Source organism: Channa argus, chromosome 19, assembly GCF_033026475.1.
Source record: "Channa argus isolate prfri chromosome 19, Channa argus male v1.0, whole genome shotgun sequence".
Classification (NCBI taxonomy): Eukaryota; Metazoa; Chordata; class Actinopteri; order Anabantiformes; family Channidae; genus Channa; species Channa argus.
Window position 1 is genome coordinate 3,127,166 of NC_090215.1, and position 14,679 is coordinate 3,141,844.

The 14,679-nt window shown below is 40.8% G+C and overlaps 1 protein-coding gene across 1 annotated transcript; it reads right to left on the minus strand.

The window, feature by feature from the left end:
- Positions 1–720: 720 nt before the first annotated feature.
- cngb3.1 (cyclic nucleotide gated channel subunit beta 3, tandem duplicate 1) lies at positions 721–14,309 on the minus strand. Its single transcript, XM_067486996.1, has 17 exons — positions 14,229–14,309; positions 12,307–12,388; positions 9,995–10,166; positions 7,618–7,769; positions 7,229–7,522; positions 6,934–7,142; positions 6,809–6,859; positions 5,702–5,788; positions 5,542–5,606; positions 4,467–4,589; positions 3,957–4,098; positions 3,711–3,870; positions 2,915–3,012; positions 2,625–2,708; positions 2,429–2,547; positions 1,514–1,666; positions 721–1,051 (listed from the first exon to the last, which is right to left on the minus strand). The coding sequence occupies exons 1-17, from the start codon at positions 14,307–14,309 to the stop codon at positions 721–723; spliced, it is 2,403 nt and encodes an 800-aa protein (XP_067343097.1).
- Between the last annotated feature and the right edge of the window lie 370 nt (positions 14,310–14,679).

Here is a 14,679-nt window from a genome sequence, read left to right on the forward strand (position 1 = left end):
TGACCCACAAAGCAGTCTCAGCTGTTTTATATTCAAAACCAAACAAGGTCAATATAATATCTGCATATTGAGAGAAAATGTCCAATTGCAGTTTTGTGCATGAGATCAGGAAGCTCAACCGTGTACATGTTTAATTTTCTAGCCTTTGGACTAAATTAGTGTGGCTTATTTTATGCATCATATTTACTGCTTTTTAAATTAGTAACCACAATGTGCTTTTATTCTGTATCCAAGTGATGCTGCTCAGGTGTTAAAATTACAAATTAGTGCTTACCTCAAAATATGCTTTGTACTCTGCTGTATTTTTTTTTTTTAGCTTCATACAAATGTATGTATTTACAGACAAAGGCTGCTTTGTTATATATGGAACCAGTGACTGATCCAAATAAGCAGCAAAACCACATGGAGTCAGTCTTAAGTATTTGGACAGTGACAGCTGTCGTATTCTGATGAAACAAACAATAAACTTGCTAAGAGTAAAATTCCCCCCAACAAGAAGGAAGTGAAAAACCTAACATCTGGTGTTGGCTGTGATCATTCACTGCAAATGATTATCAACCAAGCTGCTAAGAAGAGAACAAAAAAAATAATGAAAACCGATACTGTTAGAATAATTCTGTGTCTGTTAAGTTCACATGGTGAATATGGATACGTGTTTAATCACAGATGCCATGGTTCGGTTCTCGAATCCCTTTTCGGGTTTTCACCTTTATGGGCTGCTCAGTAGCAAAAATGCATCCTGTTCTCACTTCTGTTCCGTTGCAGATTTCTGTGGAGAGATGACAAATTGTTTTTTGGCACAAAGCTCTTAAACGTGTACATCCCTGTGCTTACATTCTCTAAGCTTATGTGTAAGTGTGTTGCCAGTCCCAGTTTATCAGTGAATAGATGTTGGTGCCTCAGTGGACAGACTACCTTAAGTTTATCCATCAGGCCTCCAAAGGCTTTGAGCATCTTGGGTGTTGGTGGTTTTTGTCCAAAGAGAGTGAGACCTTTCTGCTTCTCTTCGTTGGTTTTAGGAGCTGCAGGACCTTTAGCTTTAGTCAGCTTCCTGTCCAATCACATGACAAACCAGGCTGCATATTAACATTCAGTACAACAAGGATAATCAGTGGTGTATTGCACGTTATCTTCCCAATCACCTTATGACTAACATAGATATACCGAAGGTATTTGTTGATCTTAAATGAGCTTTACTGGGACTTAGAGTAAGGGACTCCAACAGAGGAAAGGGGCATGCTGGCAATTTTCTCTAGATTTTTATTTATTTTACTTTAGGATCTCACTGGCTATTTATGCCTTTATTAATCATGGGTTCAGTGGAGACATGAGAAAGGACAGTGGGGTGTGACATGCAGTCAGCCGTGAACCCAGGAAACTGTGGTTAGGTGGCATAAAGTGTAAGTGTTCAGCTATCAGGATGGTCCCTGGTAATAGAAGAGCTTGAGAGCAGGCCAATATGTCTCTGGGCTTTATTTTACCAGGGTGGTGCTGATCTGCCTCTAAAACATACCTTCCCTTCCGGGCCAGCACTTTCTGAGACTCTGGGTAATGGACCAGGATGTCAAACAGGTCCTTCTTCTCCAGCACAAAGAGGTTAGCAAAGCCATGGGCCTTCACGTTAGCAGTGCGCCGGTTTCCTCCATCTTTAGCAGATTGTAATAAACTGGTGGGGTGGACAGAAACACAATTTAACAAAGTATTTATGTCAAATAACTCTGAGTCACATCTATTAAGTGGATACTGTCCGACATAACGTACAGCTGTTTAAAAGATGTTGCTTGTCCCTTACGTTACGCTTTAATACACTAACATAAGTGGCAGCATTAGACTTGACCCAGGCTGAGCCTGAGGACCAGTGCCAGCTACTATAAACCATATATGGAAATTAGCAGACTTCTTGTGGACTTGGAAGTTGAGACATATCATCTTAAAAGCTTAAGACATCCTACATCAGAGCACACAACAGAATATAGCAACTTCTTACATGTGACTGAGGTGAAGACAGCAGTTAGACACAGTTGCAGTAAACTCTATATGAGGGAACTGTTACAGTAAAAGTATCAGATCAGACAGATTAGAAAAAAAAGATCAGGACATCCCAAGCTGGTAATAAAACAAGTATTTCCCTTAATTTTACCCTTTTACTTTAACAAATGAATAAATATGAAATGGGGCGGCTGGAGCTCCTTTGGTAAGGCAGTCGTCCACGGACCACAGGCTCAGTGGTTCAATCCCCGCTTACGGCCATCTGTCTCTGGGGAGGACACTGAACCCCCAACAGCCCACCCCAAAACAAGTGTTTCCCTTCTTTCATGTTAAAATTAAGTGTCATTTGGCTCTGTTTAGTATAAGAAATGACTGCACCACATTGAACTTGATGAGATCCTGAATGTTTTAGTCCAGTGATAATAAATATCACACTAACCTGATTTCTCCAAACACACAGCCAGCCTTCAGTGTAACAAACACGATACTGTTGTCGGGTCCTCCCACCACCTGCACTGCTCCACTTTTGATGATGTACATCTCTTTTCCGATGTCTCCCTGCAGAGAACGCACGATGCTCAGGTCAGAACTAATCTCGGGCATTCAAACTTTAGCCTGTGCACACGCAAACTTACTTTCTTCACCACAAAGTCTCCAGGTAGATAGATGATTGACTTGAGCCTTAACAGCATGTCCACAAGCATCTGCTGGTCACAACCCTAGAAGATACAATCAATTTTCTCTGCATATTAGTGTCCCACTGTATTCACCTTGCTGATCTGTCGTGACCCTTCCTAAAATGTAACATAGTTTTTAGCCGCTGAGAAAACAAACTACTCACTGCATTGTTCAGCTTTGCTGTCCACAAACTTGAGACAAGGCTTGGCTGCTCCAACAAGACCAGAAAAAGTGAACACTGACTCACCTGAAACAGTGCAATCTTCTGAAAAGTTGCCAGGTTGATATCCACAGCGATGGCAGTTTTCATTACCAGCGGCATCTTATCCAGCAGCTCCGACTCATCTGGAGAAGACAAAGGTGTTTCCATGATATGAGCATGGAGGCAAGATGACAGCATACTTTAACATACACCGCACACAGTAGTGACCCTACACTTACAATCCACTATATGGGATTGGAACAGGCTATGTTTTTTGTTGCTGTACACTGAGGACATTTGGATTCAAAGATCAAAAATCAGATATCAGTTGAAAGCTCAGAATTTCAGCTTTTTTTCTCTATCATTTGAATTTCTTTTATTTGAACCTTGATATGTTTAATGATATAGAACACAGCACCTTTGCGTCAATCACCCACATTTTATCTGCTTAAGCTGTTAATTATTTGAAAATCAATCTCGCAGCGCAGCCCTAGGTAACAAGAAACACCTGCCAGTCTTATGTCCCAATACCTTTGGAAGAGATTAATGTGGATGATCAGATACTAGTTTTTTTGTTTTGTTTTTTGTTTAACATAATGAGGTATAAATACCAACAAATTAAAGCTGAAATTCTCAACTACAATCTTATAGTATATCCATCTGTTGATCTTAAAGCCAAATATCTTGCACAGCAAAAACAAATAAATGGTTCTAATAGTTTTGAAAAGGGGACTGTATATATGTACTGTATCCATCCTTCAGCTCTTGGAGCAGTGTATTAAGTAATATGGCTTAAGTCCTATTGGATACAGTTCCTGGGATAAAGTACTTTAACACTTACCCAGCATACCCTGAGCAGCCCAGGTGTAGTTGTACCAGGTCCGGACTCTGTTCTGGACCAGCTTTGGGATCGTATAGGTGTTCATGTAGTCAACGCAGCCGTCCATTGATGCCCGAAAGTAAGTCTGACCTGCTGTTGCAGCACCAATGACATCTCTCATCTGAACCAAAGAATATTTGCAAACTTAAATGACTGGAACATATCTACTAGTCTGGGATCTTTGGACAGTTGTCACAATTAAACTACCTGTCCAATTAAACTGGAGAAGACAAAGACACCAATGAAAAAGTTGGTCATCTGGAAGGTGATCTCAAAAAGGGTTATAGGCTCTGGAAGCCCACCAATGTTGATTAAACTGCGAACAGCAAAGTAGTAACAACGCAGGTACCTGTGGAGGTAAAGACACACGCTATTGTTGGACAACATGCAATACACATTATTGTATGTTACTTTGTGCTACAGTTCATCCAGAAAGTCTTCACCTCATGCCTTATTCCAAAATAGATTAAATTCATTATTTTCCTTAACATTCTACAAACAATACCGCATGATTACAACATGAAAGAAGGTGAATACTTTCTGGATGCACCGTATGTTTCATTCTGCAAAATGCACATAAGTCACAATCAGGCCATAGCTGAGGTGGGCACTGCATAAGCCTTAAGAAAGAAACATTACTGCTCAAACAAGACAGAGGCTCAGAGCACTGCTGACTTCACTGACGTCAAATCCCAATGTGACAAAGTAAATACATACGCCGTGCCCTTCCCATCATACACCCATGTAGTTGTTGCAAGGCCCTGATGGACCGAGGCGACATAGAAGGCACAGGCATTGAGATGGAGCATGAAGAGCAGGTAGCCTGTGGTGCGAGCCACTCTGAATCAGACAGACAGAAACAGATTAGATGTGATTAAAATGATCATGGTAAAAGAAAATAAGAAAAATCTATAGTGATATTAAAAGTCCCCCTGGCCCAACCCCTTAAACTGCCCAACCCCAGCCGCTAAGGTTACATAAGCCAAGGTGGTAAAGATTGGGCAGGGTTGCAGCAGGAAGGGCAACAGCGGTAAACTCATGCCAAATCAACTGCAGAACAGGTTCTTCTGTGCAACTGAAGGGACAAGCTGAAAGCGCTTCATCTTTGATTCATGGGATATGGATATGTGTTTAAATTCAGGAATTGTGAACAAGATACACAGCTGCGTCCAGATCCTCATTCAGAATGCTCCTTGTTGTGAGAGCATCCCTCCACTCCGATAAATGTCTTCCTATGCTTCATGACTAGATTCATGCAAGTAAACTTGGCAGGAGACTAGTGGGGCTACATTGAAAATCAGTGTCCCATCATTTACATACATGTTACTATAGTGGCTACATGTGGAAAAGCCACCTATTTCTTTCAATGGGTAGATGTCAGCCTCTAATGGCACCAGGCCCAACAATACTTGGTATGAGGCACAAGCGCGGCACATACTCTTAAGCTACAAACATATCCATACACGGAGATATTAAAGAGAAAACCAACAAGGTTTCTCGGTACGAAAAAAACATGAGTGCACCTTGGCATCGATTCTCCAAGGGTCTGGAACCGTTCTTCTAAAAGCTATTCCCTCATTTGGGGTTGGATGATGGTGGAGAGCACAGTCTGACCTATTGGTCCAAAGTCTCCCATAGGTGTTCAGTATAGTTGAGATTTGGTGACTTTAAAGTCCATAGCATATGACTCAGGTCTTTTTCATACGCATGGAACCATCTGGTAAAACACTCGTGCTCTATGGATGTCACCCTGTTTCTCCACCCTTTTTAAAAACTGTATGAAAGATTTTACCTCCAGATGTAGGCCTTGGCCATGATGCTTTCAAGTCGATCACTGAAATCAAAGAAGGACTGAATCTGGAAAAACACGGGAAATATACTGTCAAATATACTCCATGTCTGCTTTTGTCTGTCTTTACATTATTGGTTTAACCAAAGAAAAAAAAAAGTACCCTGGTGAAGCGGTTGAGTCGGTAGATGGAGGAGACTTCGAAGCGCAGGCAGAGGAGGTCAAAGGGGATTATGCTGAATATATCAATCTACACAAAGAGAAAAGCTTTAGATTTCATGTTGGTTTAAATGTCATGAGGCTACAGGGAAAGTATTAAGATCATTTACTGTACTTGTAAAAGCAACACAATAAGCAAGTTGTTTGGAGCCACTTTTCACTACGTATATACTGTTGATTTCCAGCCACAGGTCATTAGTTACATGTTATGGGTTGTCTGCTACACAAACTCAGAGTGAGCCTGACTAGTCGAACACTCTAATCGATGTAAGGAGCCTGATCCAATGTCTCAAATTTCTCAAACTGATGCAAAATTTGGTTATGAAACAAGGATTATTCCATTCCAGCTATATGAGAATTCTGAATATTTTCTTTCAATATACATAAAATTGCTCAGTTCCTCCAAGTAATCACTAGTTTAGTAAACATACATTGGTCTAAGTATTAGCCATATTAGTAATTCTATTAATAAAAATGTGAAAATAACTGGTGTGCATTTAATGAATCTCTAGGGGGCAGAGAAAACACACCCTGAAAACACGTTTACTCTCATCCTGAGATAAGAGTAAAGTCATCAGAGATTTTTTTTTCAGCTTCTAACTAAAGATGTTTTTGTACAACTTCCTCTCTATAGCTTTATTATAGGGTGTAAATGTACATTAATGCTTTTAAAATTTTCTCTGACTTCCCTATCTTAAAACTATATTTCTGCTTCTAGCTGAATAACTCCTCTAGATGACATCACCCGGAGGAGTTTTTCATCATCAGGAGTTCAGATGATGTCATCTGGCGGAGCTCTGGAAAACCAGGTTGACAATGATTAGAAACTCCATGTGAGCAACAAGATGGCATCATCTGAGGTGAAGGGTTCTGTGATGTCATCTGGAGGCATTTTTCAGCTAGAAGTAGAGAGATATTTTGATATAGGGAAGTCAATGAGAACCAAAAGCAGTAGGTTCATAATCAGTTAAAGTGACCTTTAGTCAAACGCAGTAGTCTTTAGGCAAGAACTATGTGCTGTACAGTACTTCAGTTTTAATTACAATCTCACCTTGAATTGTTGGGATTTCCGATAATGGGTCTTGGTCATAGCTCTGTCTTTCTGCGGGCAACGGGAGAGATTTGTTGATTCCATTCAGATTATATCACAGGTACGACAGATGCTTTGTGACTTACAATAATGTCTCCAGCTTTGACAAACTGAAGTCGAGGCTGCCAAATCATGATGTCAATAACATTCACGATGTCACTGAGAACATCAAAAAATAACCAGTAGGGGTTGAGAGTTTCATTATGGTATGGAAACGCCAATCGCGCAGAGCAAAACCAAACGTTGTAGTTAAATGCCATCGCTACTACAGTCATCCAGGCAATGTAGCGACGATCTGGAAACAGAAACCACACAGATTGAAGTCTAGATATATATACAGTATGTGTTCCTCTAAGCTCAGCCATGGACCATTTGACCTACCTGTGAAAGGATCTATGGTGTTTCCCAGGATCGTATCCATCTTGTCCTCAATGGGACGGAAGAGGACATCGAAGCAGGTGAACTCAGGGAGGATTTTTGCCTTCTTCCTGGCCTCCTCCGCCAGCTTCTCCTCCTCTGCTTTCTTCTCAGCCTCCAGCCTCTTCTCCTCATCTTTCTTCTTCTTCTCCTCTGCCTTTTTTGCTGCTTCTTCTGCCTTCTTCTTATCCGCCTCTTCCTTTGCTATCCGCTCCTCCTCCTTTAGCCTGATGTACTCATCTTTCTTCAGAATAGGAGCTAATCAGACAGAGGTATCATGGATTTAATGGCTACTTTGGCATCTTGCTGTTCGGACTGTGTGAGTGTGTGTGTGTGTGTGTGACTGTACTTACTAACAGGTGGAGTGATTTCTGGAGAAGAGGCGTAGGGATCAATTGCTTTTTCTCTGAGGATCTCTGTCCGTTCTTTTAACCTCTTGACCAAATTTCTGAGTGTGTCATCTGTGTAGCGAGAGTAGACGACAGGTAGAGGTGGCGCTTCTTCACTAAAAACAGGGAGAAGAAGCAAAATATAAAGCCGATTTAAGAAATTAGGACTTTCAGTAAGATTCTTAATACATGAGTCCACCTGTACAACCTAATGCAGTCCAACACATCTGCTCTGCCGTGGATTTTACTTTGACATGGTCATAATGTCTCAGGTTTCACTGTATCACTACTGTATATTTGCTCACAGTGTCACAGTGGGTTTTAGCCCGCTAGTTTATTTCAGAGTGGCCAATAAGTGGTCCCGTGTCATGGAGAGTGAGGAAAGCACCAGAACATAACCTTGGCATAAACTTATTTCCAACTGGGCTTTGCAACATTTTTACAACATGATAAAAGGCTGCAGACAAGCACCAGAATGAGAGGAGAGATCATAGAGCAATGCCGCCTCATTTTTAATTGAAAGTCAGCTCCAAGTTCATCTAAAACTGCAACTGACACAATGTCTGCTGCATGATAAGTCAGATTTTATAATTTTTCCCTATGCTGTCTCTCAGTAGTGACAGCATAGGGAGAGAGATGCAAAAAAGTCAGAAGTCAGCATTTTTCTGTCACTATACAATTAAAACCTTCTATACTACAGTATGTCTGTACTGTACAGTTTGTGCAGATTTCCAGTAACAAGGTTACTTGAGGGCTTAAACACATTTCCTGAAAAACAATTGACATTGGTCAAAAGTAAGATGGAAATTTTAGTCAAACATTAAAATAAAATACGAGTCAAGTTCACACTGGGTTCACTGGTTAAATAGAAGTGCTGTAACATCTCAAATAGCTTTGACATTTAGCTTAGTTTTAGAAACTGTTGTATATAACATTCAGCCTAAAAGTTCAAGTTTATCCTCATCGCCTTAGCAGAAAAAGCCGGCAGACACAACACTTATGACACTTATGACTGACATTAGCAAGGCCACAAACATTTCCATCTTTATCTGAAACCCAAGAAACCAATATGAAATAAAGAACTCTGTCTTTTAAAAAAACGCAGTTTTATTTATTAGAAGGTTGTGAGGCAAAAGGTGTAGACATGAGCTGCAAAGCACAAAATTAGTTGTAATTTACTCCCAGTTGCATGTGTATCATTCTCAGTCACAAATACCACGAAGCTCCTAAGCTTCTTTTCTTCTTTAGAAGTCACAGACTGAAAGTCACAATGTGGTCTTGGCTGCTCTAACTTCAGCAGAACACCAGCTGAGTAAAGTTCTAGTTGATAAGTTGAATGGTGTTCTACTTAAGAAAGGTTGTCTGATCTATTTCTTGGAACAAAAAGGAATTGGGGCATAAAAAAAGAGCGACCACAGCTGCAATGATGGTGGTGAAACAAACTGAACAGGCATCAATAAGAGGATTAATAAATAACTTGATAATACCATTGGTATCAATAAAATCAGTTCCTATCTATAATCATGTATGGAGATAAAAGGGAAGTATGGATTTGGGTGGCAACAACTGTTACTGGTGTACATGTACTGAATGTCACTTAATGAAAGTCAATTAGGATGAACTCACTCTGGGCAATCTGTACTGTGTCCTGGCCTGCTTGAAGAGCTGGGTTAGAGCAGGGGTTAGCTGGACTGGGGATCAGTATGGATCTTGTGTGATGACACTAGATGAGTCCTGGGGCAAAGAAGCCAGAAAAGGCTCCCCACTAGCTGTAAGGGGCCACGCTTAGGGGTTTTAGGGGCCTGCACTGGGCACTGAGCAGCAACATTCTGGCTTCATGCCCTCAAGCCCCTGACCTACCCAGACAGGCACACAGACACTAGTCACTTAGTGTGGAGCATTTAAAAAGGCCTGTTCCACACCTCATTAACAATCCTCAAACGTTTCTGACCAACCTAAAAACACAAGGGTTGTTGCTTTCTATAAAAGAAGAAATTTAGACAAGTATGCTGTAGTTATCATTCCTCACCATAATGTGAGGAGATAATACAGCTAAAAACACTTAACTTTTATATCATACACTTAAAGTTCAAAGTCCACTGATATTTGCATATCTACTCCAGGATTTGATGACCATCTGCTTTAGCGAGTTAAATCTGACAGGACTTTAATGCTTTTACTATGTTTCCACATCCATGTCCATAAAGGATCATCTCCTTTCATGTGTCTGCACATTTGGAGTTGAAATATGAGTTTACCTCTGTAACTACTGTGTTTGGGTGTGGTGCAAGTTCATGTTATGAAACATGTAGGCCACCTAAGGTATATGATGCCTTCTTACCCCTCAGCCCCATCTGCATTGACTGGAGCAGCAGCTGGAGGAGCAGCTGGAGCAGCAGCTGGAGCAGCAGCGGGAGGAGCAGCGGGAGCAGCAGCTGGAGGAGCAGCGGGAGCAGCAGCTGGAGCAGCAGCTGGAGGAGCAGCTGGAGCAGCAGCTGGAGGAACTGGAGCAGCTGGGATTGTAACAAAATTACGACACTGTTCAAGTCACAAATTTTAAAACAAATTAACAAATTTTAATAAGGATGTCAGAATGTAATACACCAGACAAACTGTGATTAATGTTTTGTGTTTAAAAAACCTGCAACCTCTCAAAGGCAAATATTAATTCTATGGGAAAGAAGAGACTCTCAAACAAAACTAGAATTAATTAATAGCAAAAATTTGAGGTGATCCATTAAAATGTGTAGATCAAAATAATATTCATAGGTTAATCATAGTAGTACTCAAGTGTCAAACAAAAATACTACTGCAATATAAAGACTGGACAGTGTTCATTTTTGATCTTAGCTCCAGCCTAACGTACACTACCAAATACGACAACACTGGACCGTCCTAATGCACAATGTTCTATTCTCTATTCCATCCATCTATTATCTGTAACCGCTTATCCTGTATCCAAATGACAGTTGGGTGACAGGTGGGGTCCAACCTAGACAGGTCTCTAGTCTATCTCAGAGCAAAAAACAGGGACACACACAGACAGACAACCATTCACATTATCCAGTCACCCATTAACCTAGCATGCATGTATTTGGATTGAAGGAGGTAACTGAAGGAAATCCACAAAAACACAGGGGGAACATGCAAACTCTACACAGAAAGGCTGCAGCCAGCAGACAGATTGAAATTGGGGACCTTCTCGCTGTGATGTGACAGTGATAACTAATCCACCACCATTGTGCTTGAGTACACCAGCTGCAATATTTGCTTTGAGGATGCTGATGGAGAAGTGCAGAGAAGGTCAGAGGGAGTTGCATTGTGTCTTCGTAGATTTAAGAAAAGCGTATGACAGGGTGCAGAGAGAGGAGCTGTGGTATCGTATGAGGACGTCTGGAGCGGCAGAGAAGTATGTTAGAATGGTGCAGGACATGTATGAGAGCTGTAAGACCGTGGTGAGGTGCTGTAGGTGTGACAGAGGAGTTCAAGGTGGAGGTGGGTCTGCATCAAGGATCAGCTCTGAGCCCCTTCTTGCTTGCTCTGGTGATGGACAGACTGACAGATGAGGTTAGACAGGAATCTCCATGGACTATGACGTTTGCAGATGACATTGTGATTTGTAGTGAGAGCAGGGAGCAGGTGGAGGAAAATCTAGAGAGGTGGAGGTCTGCTCTGGAAAACAGAGGAATGAAGCTTAGCTGCAGCAAGACAGAAAGAAGGTGCAGGACTTTAAGTACTTAGGGTCAACGGTTCAGAGCAACGGTGAGTGTGGAAAAGAGGTGAAGAGGCGAGTGCAGGCAGGTTGGAACGGGTGGAGAAAAGTGTCAGGTGTGTTGTGTGATAAAAGAGTATCAGCAAGAATGAAAGGAAAGATGATAAAGACGGTGGTGAGACCAGAGATGTTGTTCGGCTTAGAGACAGTGGCACTGAAGAAAAGACAGGAGGCAGAGCTGGAGGTAGCAGAGCTTAAGATGTTGAGGTTCTCTTTGGGAGAGACGAGGATGGACAGGATCAGGAATGAGGACATCAGAGGGACAGCTCATGTTAGATGTGTTGGAGATAAAGTCAGAGAGGCCAGATTGAGGTGGTTTGGACATGTTCAGAGGAGAAACTGTGAATATATCGGTAGAAGGATGCTGAGGTTGGAGCTGCCAGGCAGGAGGTCTAGAGGAAGAGCAAAGAGGAGATTTATGGATGTAGTGAGGGAGGACATGAAGTTAGTTGGTGTGAGTGAAGAGGATGCAGAGGACAGAGTTAGATGGAGGCACATGATTCGCTGTGGAGACCCCTGAAAGGGAGCAGCAGATGTGTTTGTACATTTTACAATTCCAAATTAAAAATAGAAACAAAACAACTCCACTCCAATGAGATCCCCAGTAAAACAAGGGTCAATAAAGATCTTTCATTACACTTTGTATAATAAGACAGGACAGATTTGAAATTATTTAATGCTTGAACCAAGCTCTGTTGGCTAGAGGTTGCATTTCCTATGGAGCACCAGTGCAAAGTGGTGCATTCACTATTCATTGTAAAAAAACCCACTTTCATTTTTCTATTTTTAAAGAATGAAGGAGAATCTGACTCCAGTAAGAAGCATCAAATAGTGAGTGTGTGAAAGGACGTGTTATCTGTGTGCAGATCACTGCGTTTTACCTGTTTTTGTCTCATCTTCTTCCTTCACTTCATCTTTTTTCTCTTCTTCCTTTTCATCCTTCTTTTCAGGAGGCTTTTCTTCCTGTGAACACACAAAACTGGTACCAGTAGACAGACAAAGGTGGAAAACAAACACTGACTTAAGACAAATACAAGACAACCGTGCATTATGCGACTGACGTGAATGCAGCTCACGCAATGCTAAATGCTACTTCAACAAATTCAGGCACAGTTTTCAAATTTGCTGAAATCCACCTCTTTACTGTTGCATTTATTTCCTATTGCTCAAAAGTACCACAGGGATTCAGCTGTATATAAAGTATATAAATCCGTAAATCACCCCATGCAGGCCGGGTGTACACACCCTGCTACTTCATTTAATCTATGGATTTAACAGTGTGCACGTGAAAACTAAAATATAATGTAAGAACAACACTGTCGGTTTAGCAAAGGTGGGAAAAAGTCATCAATAGGAAGGCAAAAAGTTGTTGGGGTCAGCACCAGGTTTCTTGAGAATTGCAAACGTGTTGAACTCTTTAAAGACCATACTTCAGAAAAAACATGGACACAATAAGACTCTTCCAAAGAGTGGAAGCCAGTAGTAAACTTGCTTTATCTCTACAGTCAGGTGTCTGCACAAGTTTGTATTGTTTGGGACAAAAGCACAAAGGAGGCCATTGCTTACTTGTAGAGGCAGCACGTAAGGTGCATCTGAACAATCCAAATGAGTTTTGGGACACGATTATGTGGTTTGATGGGACCAAATTTGAATTATTTGGTAATTGGTGTTTGGTTAGAAGATAGTTCAGAAGAAGGCTATAGATGGATCAGACAACCAAGCAAATTGATCAATTATGTATTGAAGAATAATACCTGAAAGGATACAAACGCTGCTCACAGGCCACTCAAAGAGTTTAGAGGAGGTTAAACAGGCGGAGAACATCAAGTATTCGAGAACATTTCATAAACGGGGTTCCAACCTTTTTTTTTTTACATTAACTTTTCTTTTTATACACTCGACCAGTTTTTTTTTTTTTTTTTTTTTTACAGTATATGATAAAGAAGCATTTTTGCTAGTTTAATGTGCATTAAAAATTATGTTAAACATTAGGTTTTTTCCATTTTAAAGTAGCGGATTGCACTCAACTATATATTGTCTTATTCTGCATCCACCTTTCTTACCTTTTTAAAGGACACCTTCACTGATATTGGTCTTTTGGTTCTAGCTTGGCTACAACATATGAATAAATGTCATTAAACTTCCCTCTGACTTCCCTATGTTAACATTTTGCTCTACTTCTAACTAAAAAAGGCCTCCAGATGACATCACTTGGAGGAACCTTCAGGTCAGATTACGTCATCTTGCTGCTCATACTATAAAGTTTGTAATCATGGTCAACCTGCTCTTCCAGAGCTCCTCCAGATGACATCATTTGAACTCCTAATGATAAAAAACTCCTCCAGGTGATGTCATCTGGAGGAGTTTTTCAGCTAAAAGCAGAGGAACATTTTAATATAGGGAAGTCAGAGAGAAGTTTAAAAACATTAATGCAACTTTACACCCTAAACTAAAGCCATAGAAAGCAAGTTGAAGTCGTCCTTTAATAGACGTTTCTTCAAGATTTAAAAAACTTCCCACTGGGAAATTGTGTTGTTACAGCTGCTCTCCACGTAAATAGTAGAAAAGAAATGAAAAAACTTCCACCAAACCAAGAAAATAAACAAGTACAAACTACTGATCAATAAGTAAGAAAAAAATCCAGCTAGAGGAGTAAACATTAATGAAATAAAAACAATACTGTTTGTCCCTTTTGACCGTTTAGTCCCTTTCTTTTTACGTTACTGTTACTGTTAAAAGGCTGGATACTGAAAAACATTTCCATTTCCCATGTTTAAATTATTGGAAACAGGTGAGACTTTACCTTAGGTGGTGGAGCTGGTGTAGCAGGAGGGGCAGGGGGAGGCTCAGGAGCCCGAATCAACCTTTTCAATGTGCTGAACATGGTGTGAGTTTGTGTGGGCAACAGCAAACCCACAAATTACCGTCTTGAATGCTACAGTCCTTGTTCTGCAGTCGTCATCCCACGTACATGCTTTAATTCCCTTTAAGTCTCCCCTTCCCCCTGGAGATCAGCTAGCTCATTCACCAATCACTACTAGGCAGGACAGGCATACTCCAATCCAAACCAAGGACCATGCAGAGGGCCTAATTAGACACTGTATACAAGTAGGAAAGTCATTATTCATAAAATATTACAATGCAGCTTTGTGACATTATTAAACACTGTTCTTAATTGTGCCGTCATGAAAAAGATTAAAACAACTGTGGGTTTTGGCTCCTTTCACACAGAAATGAGCACATCTTTGATTAAA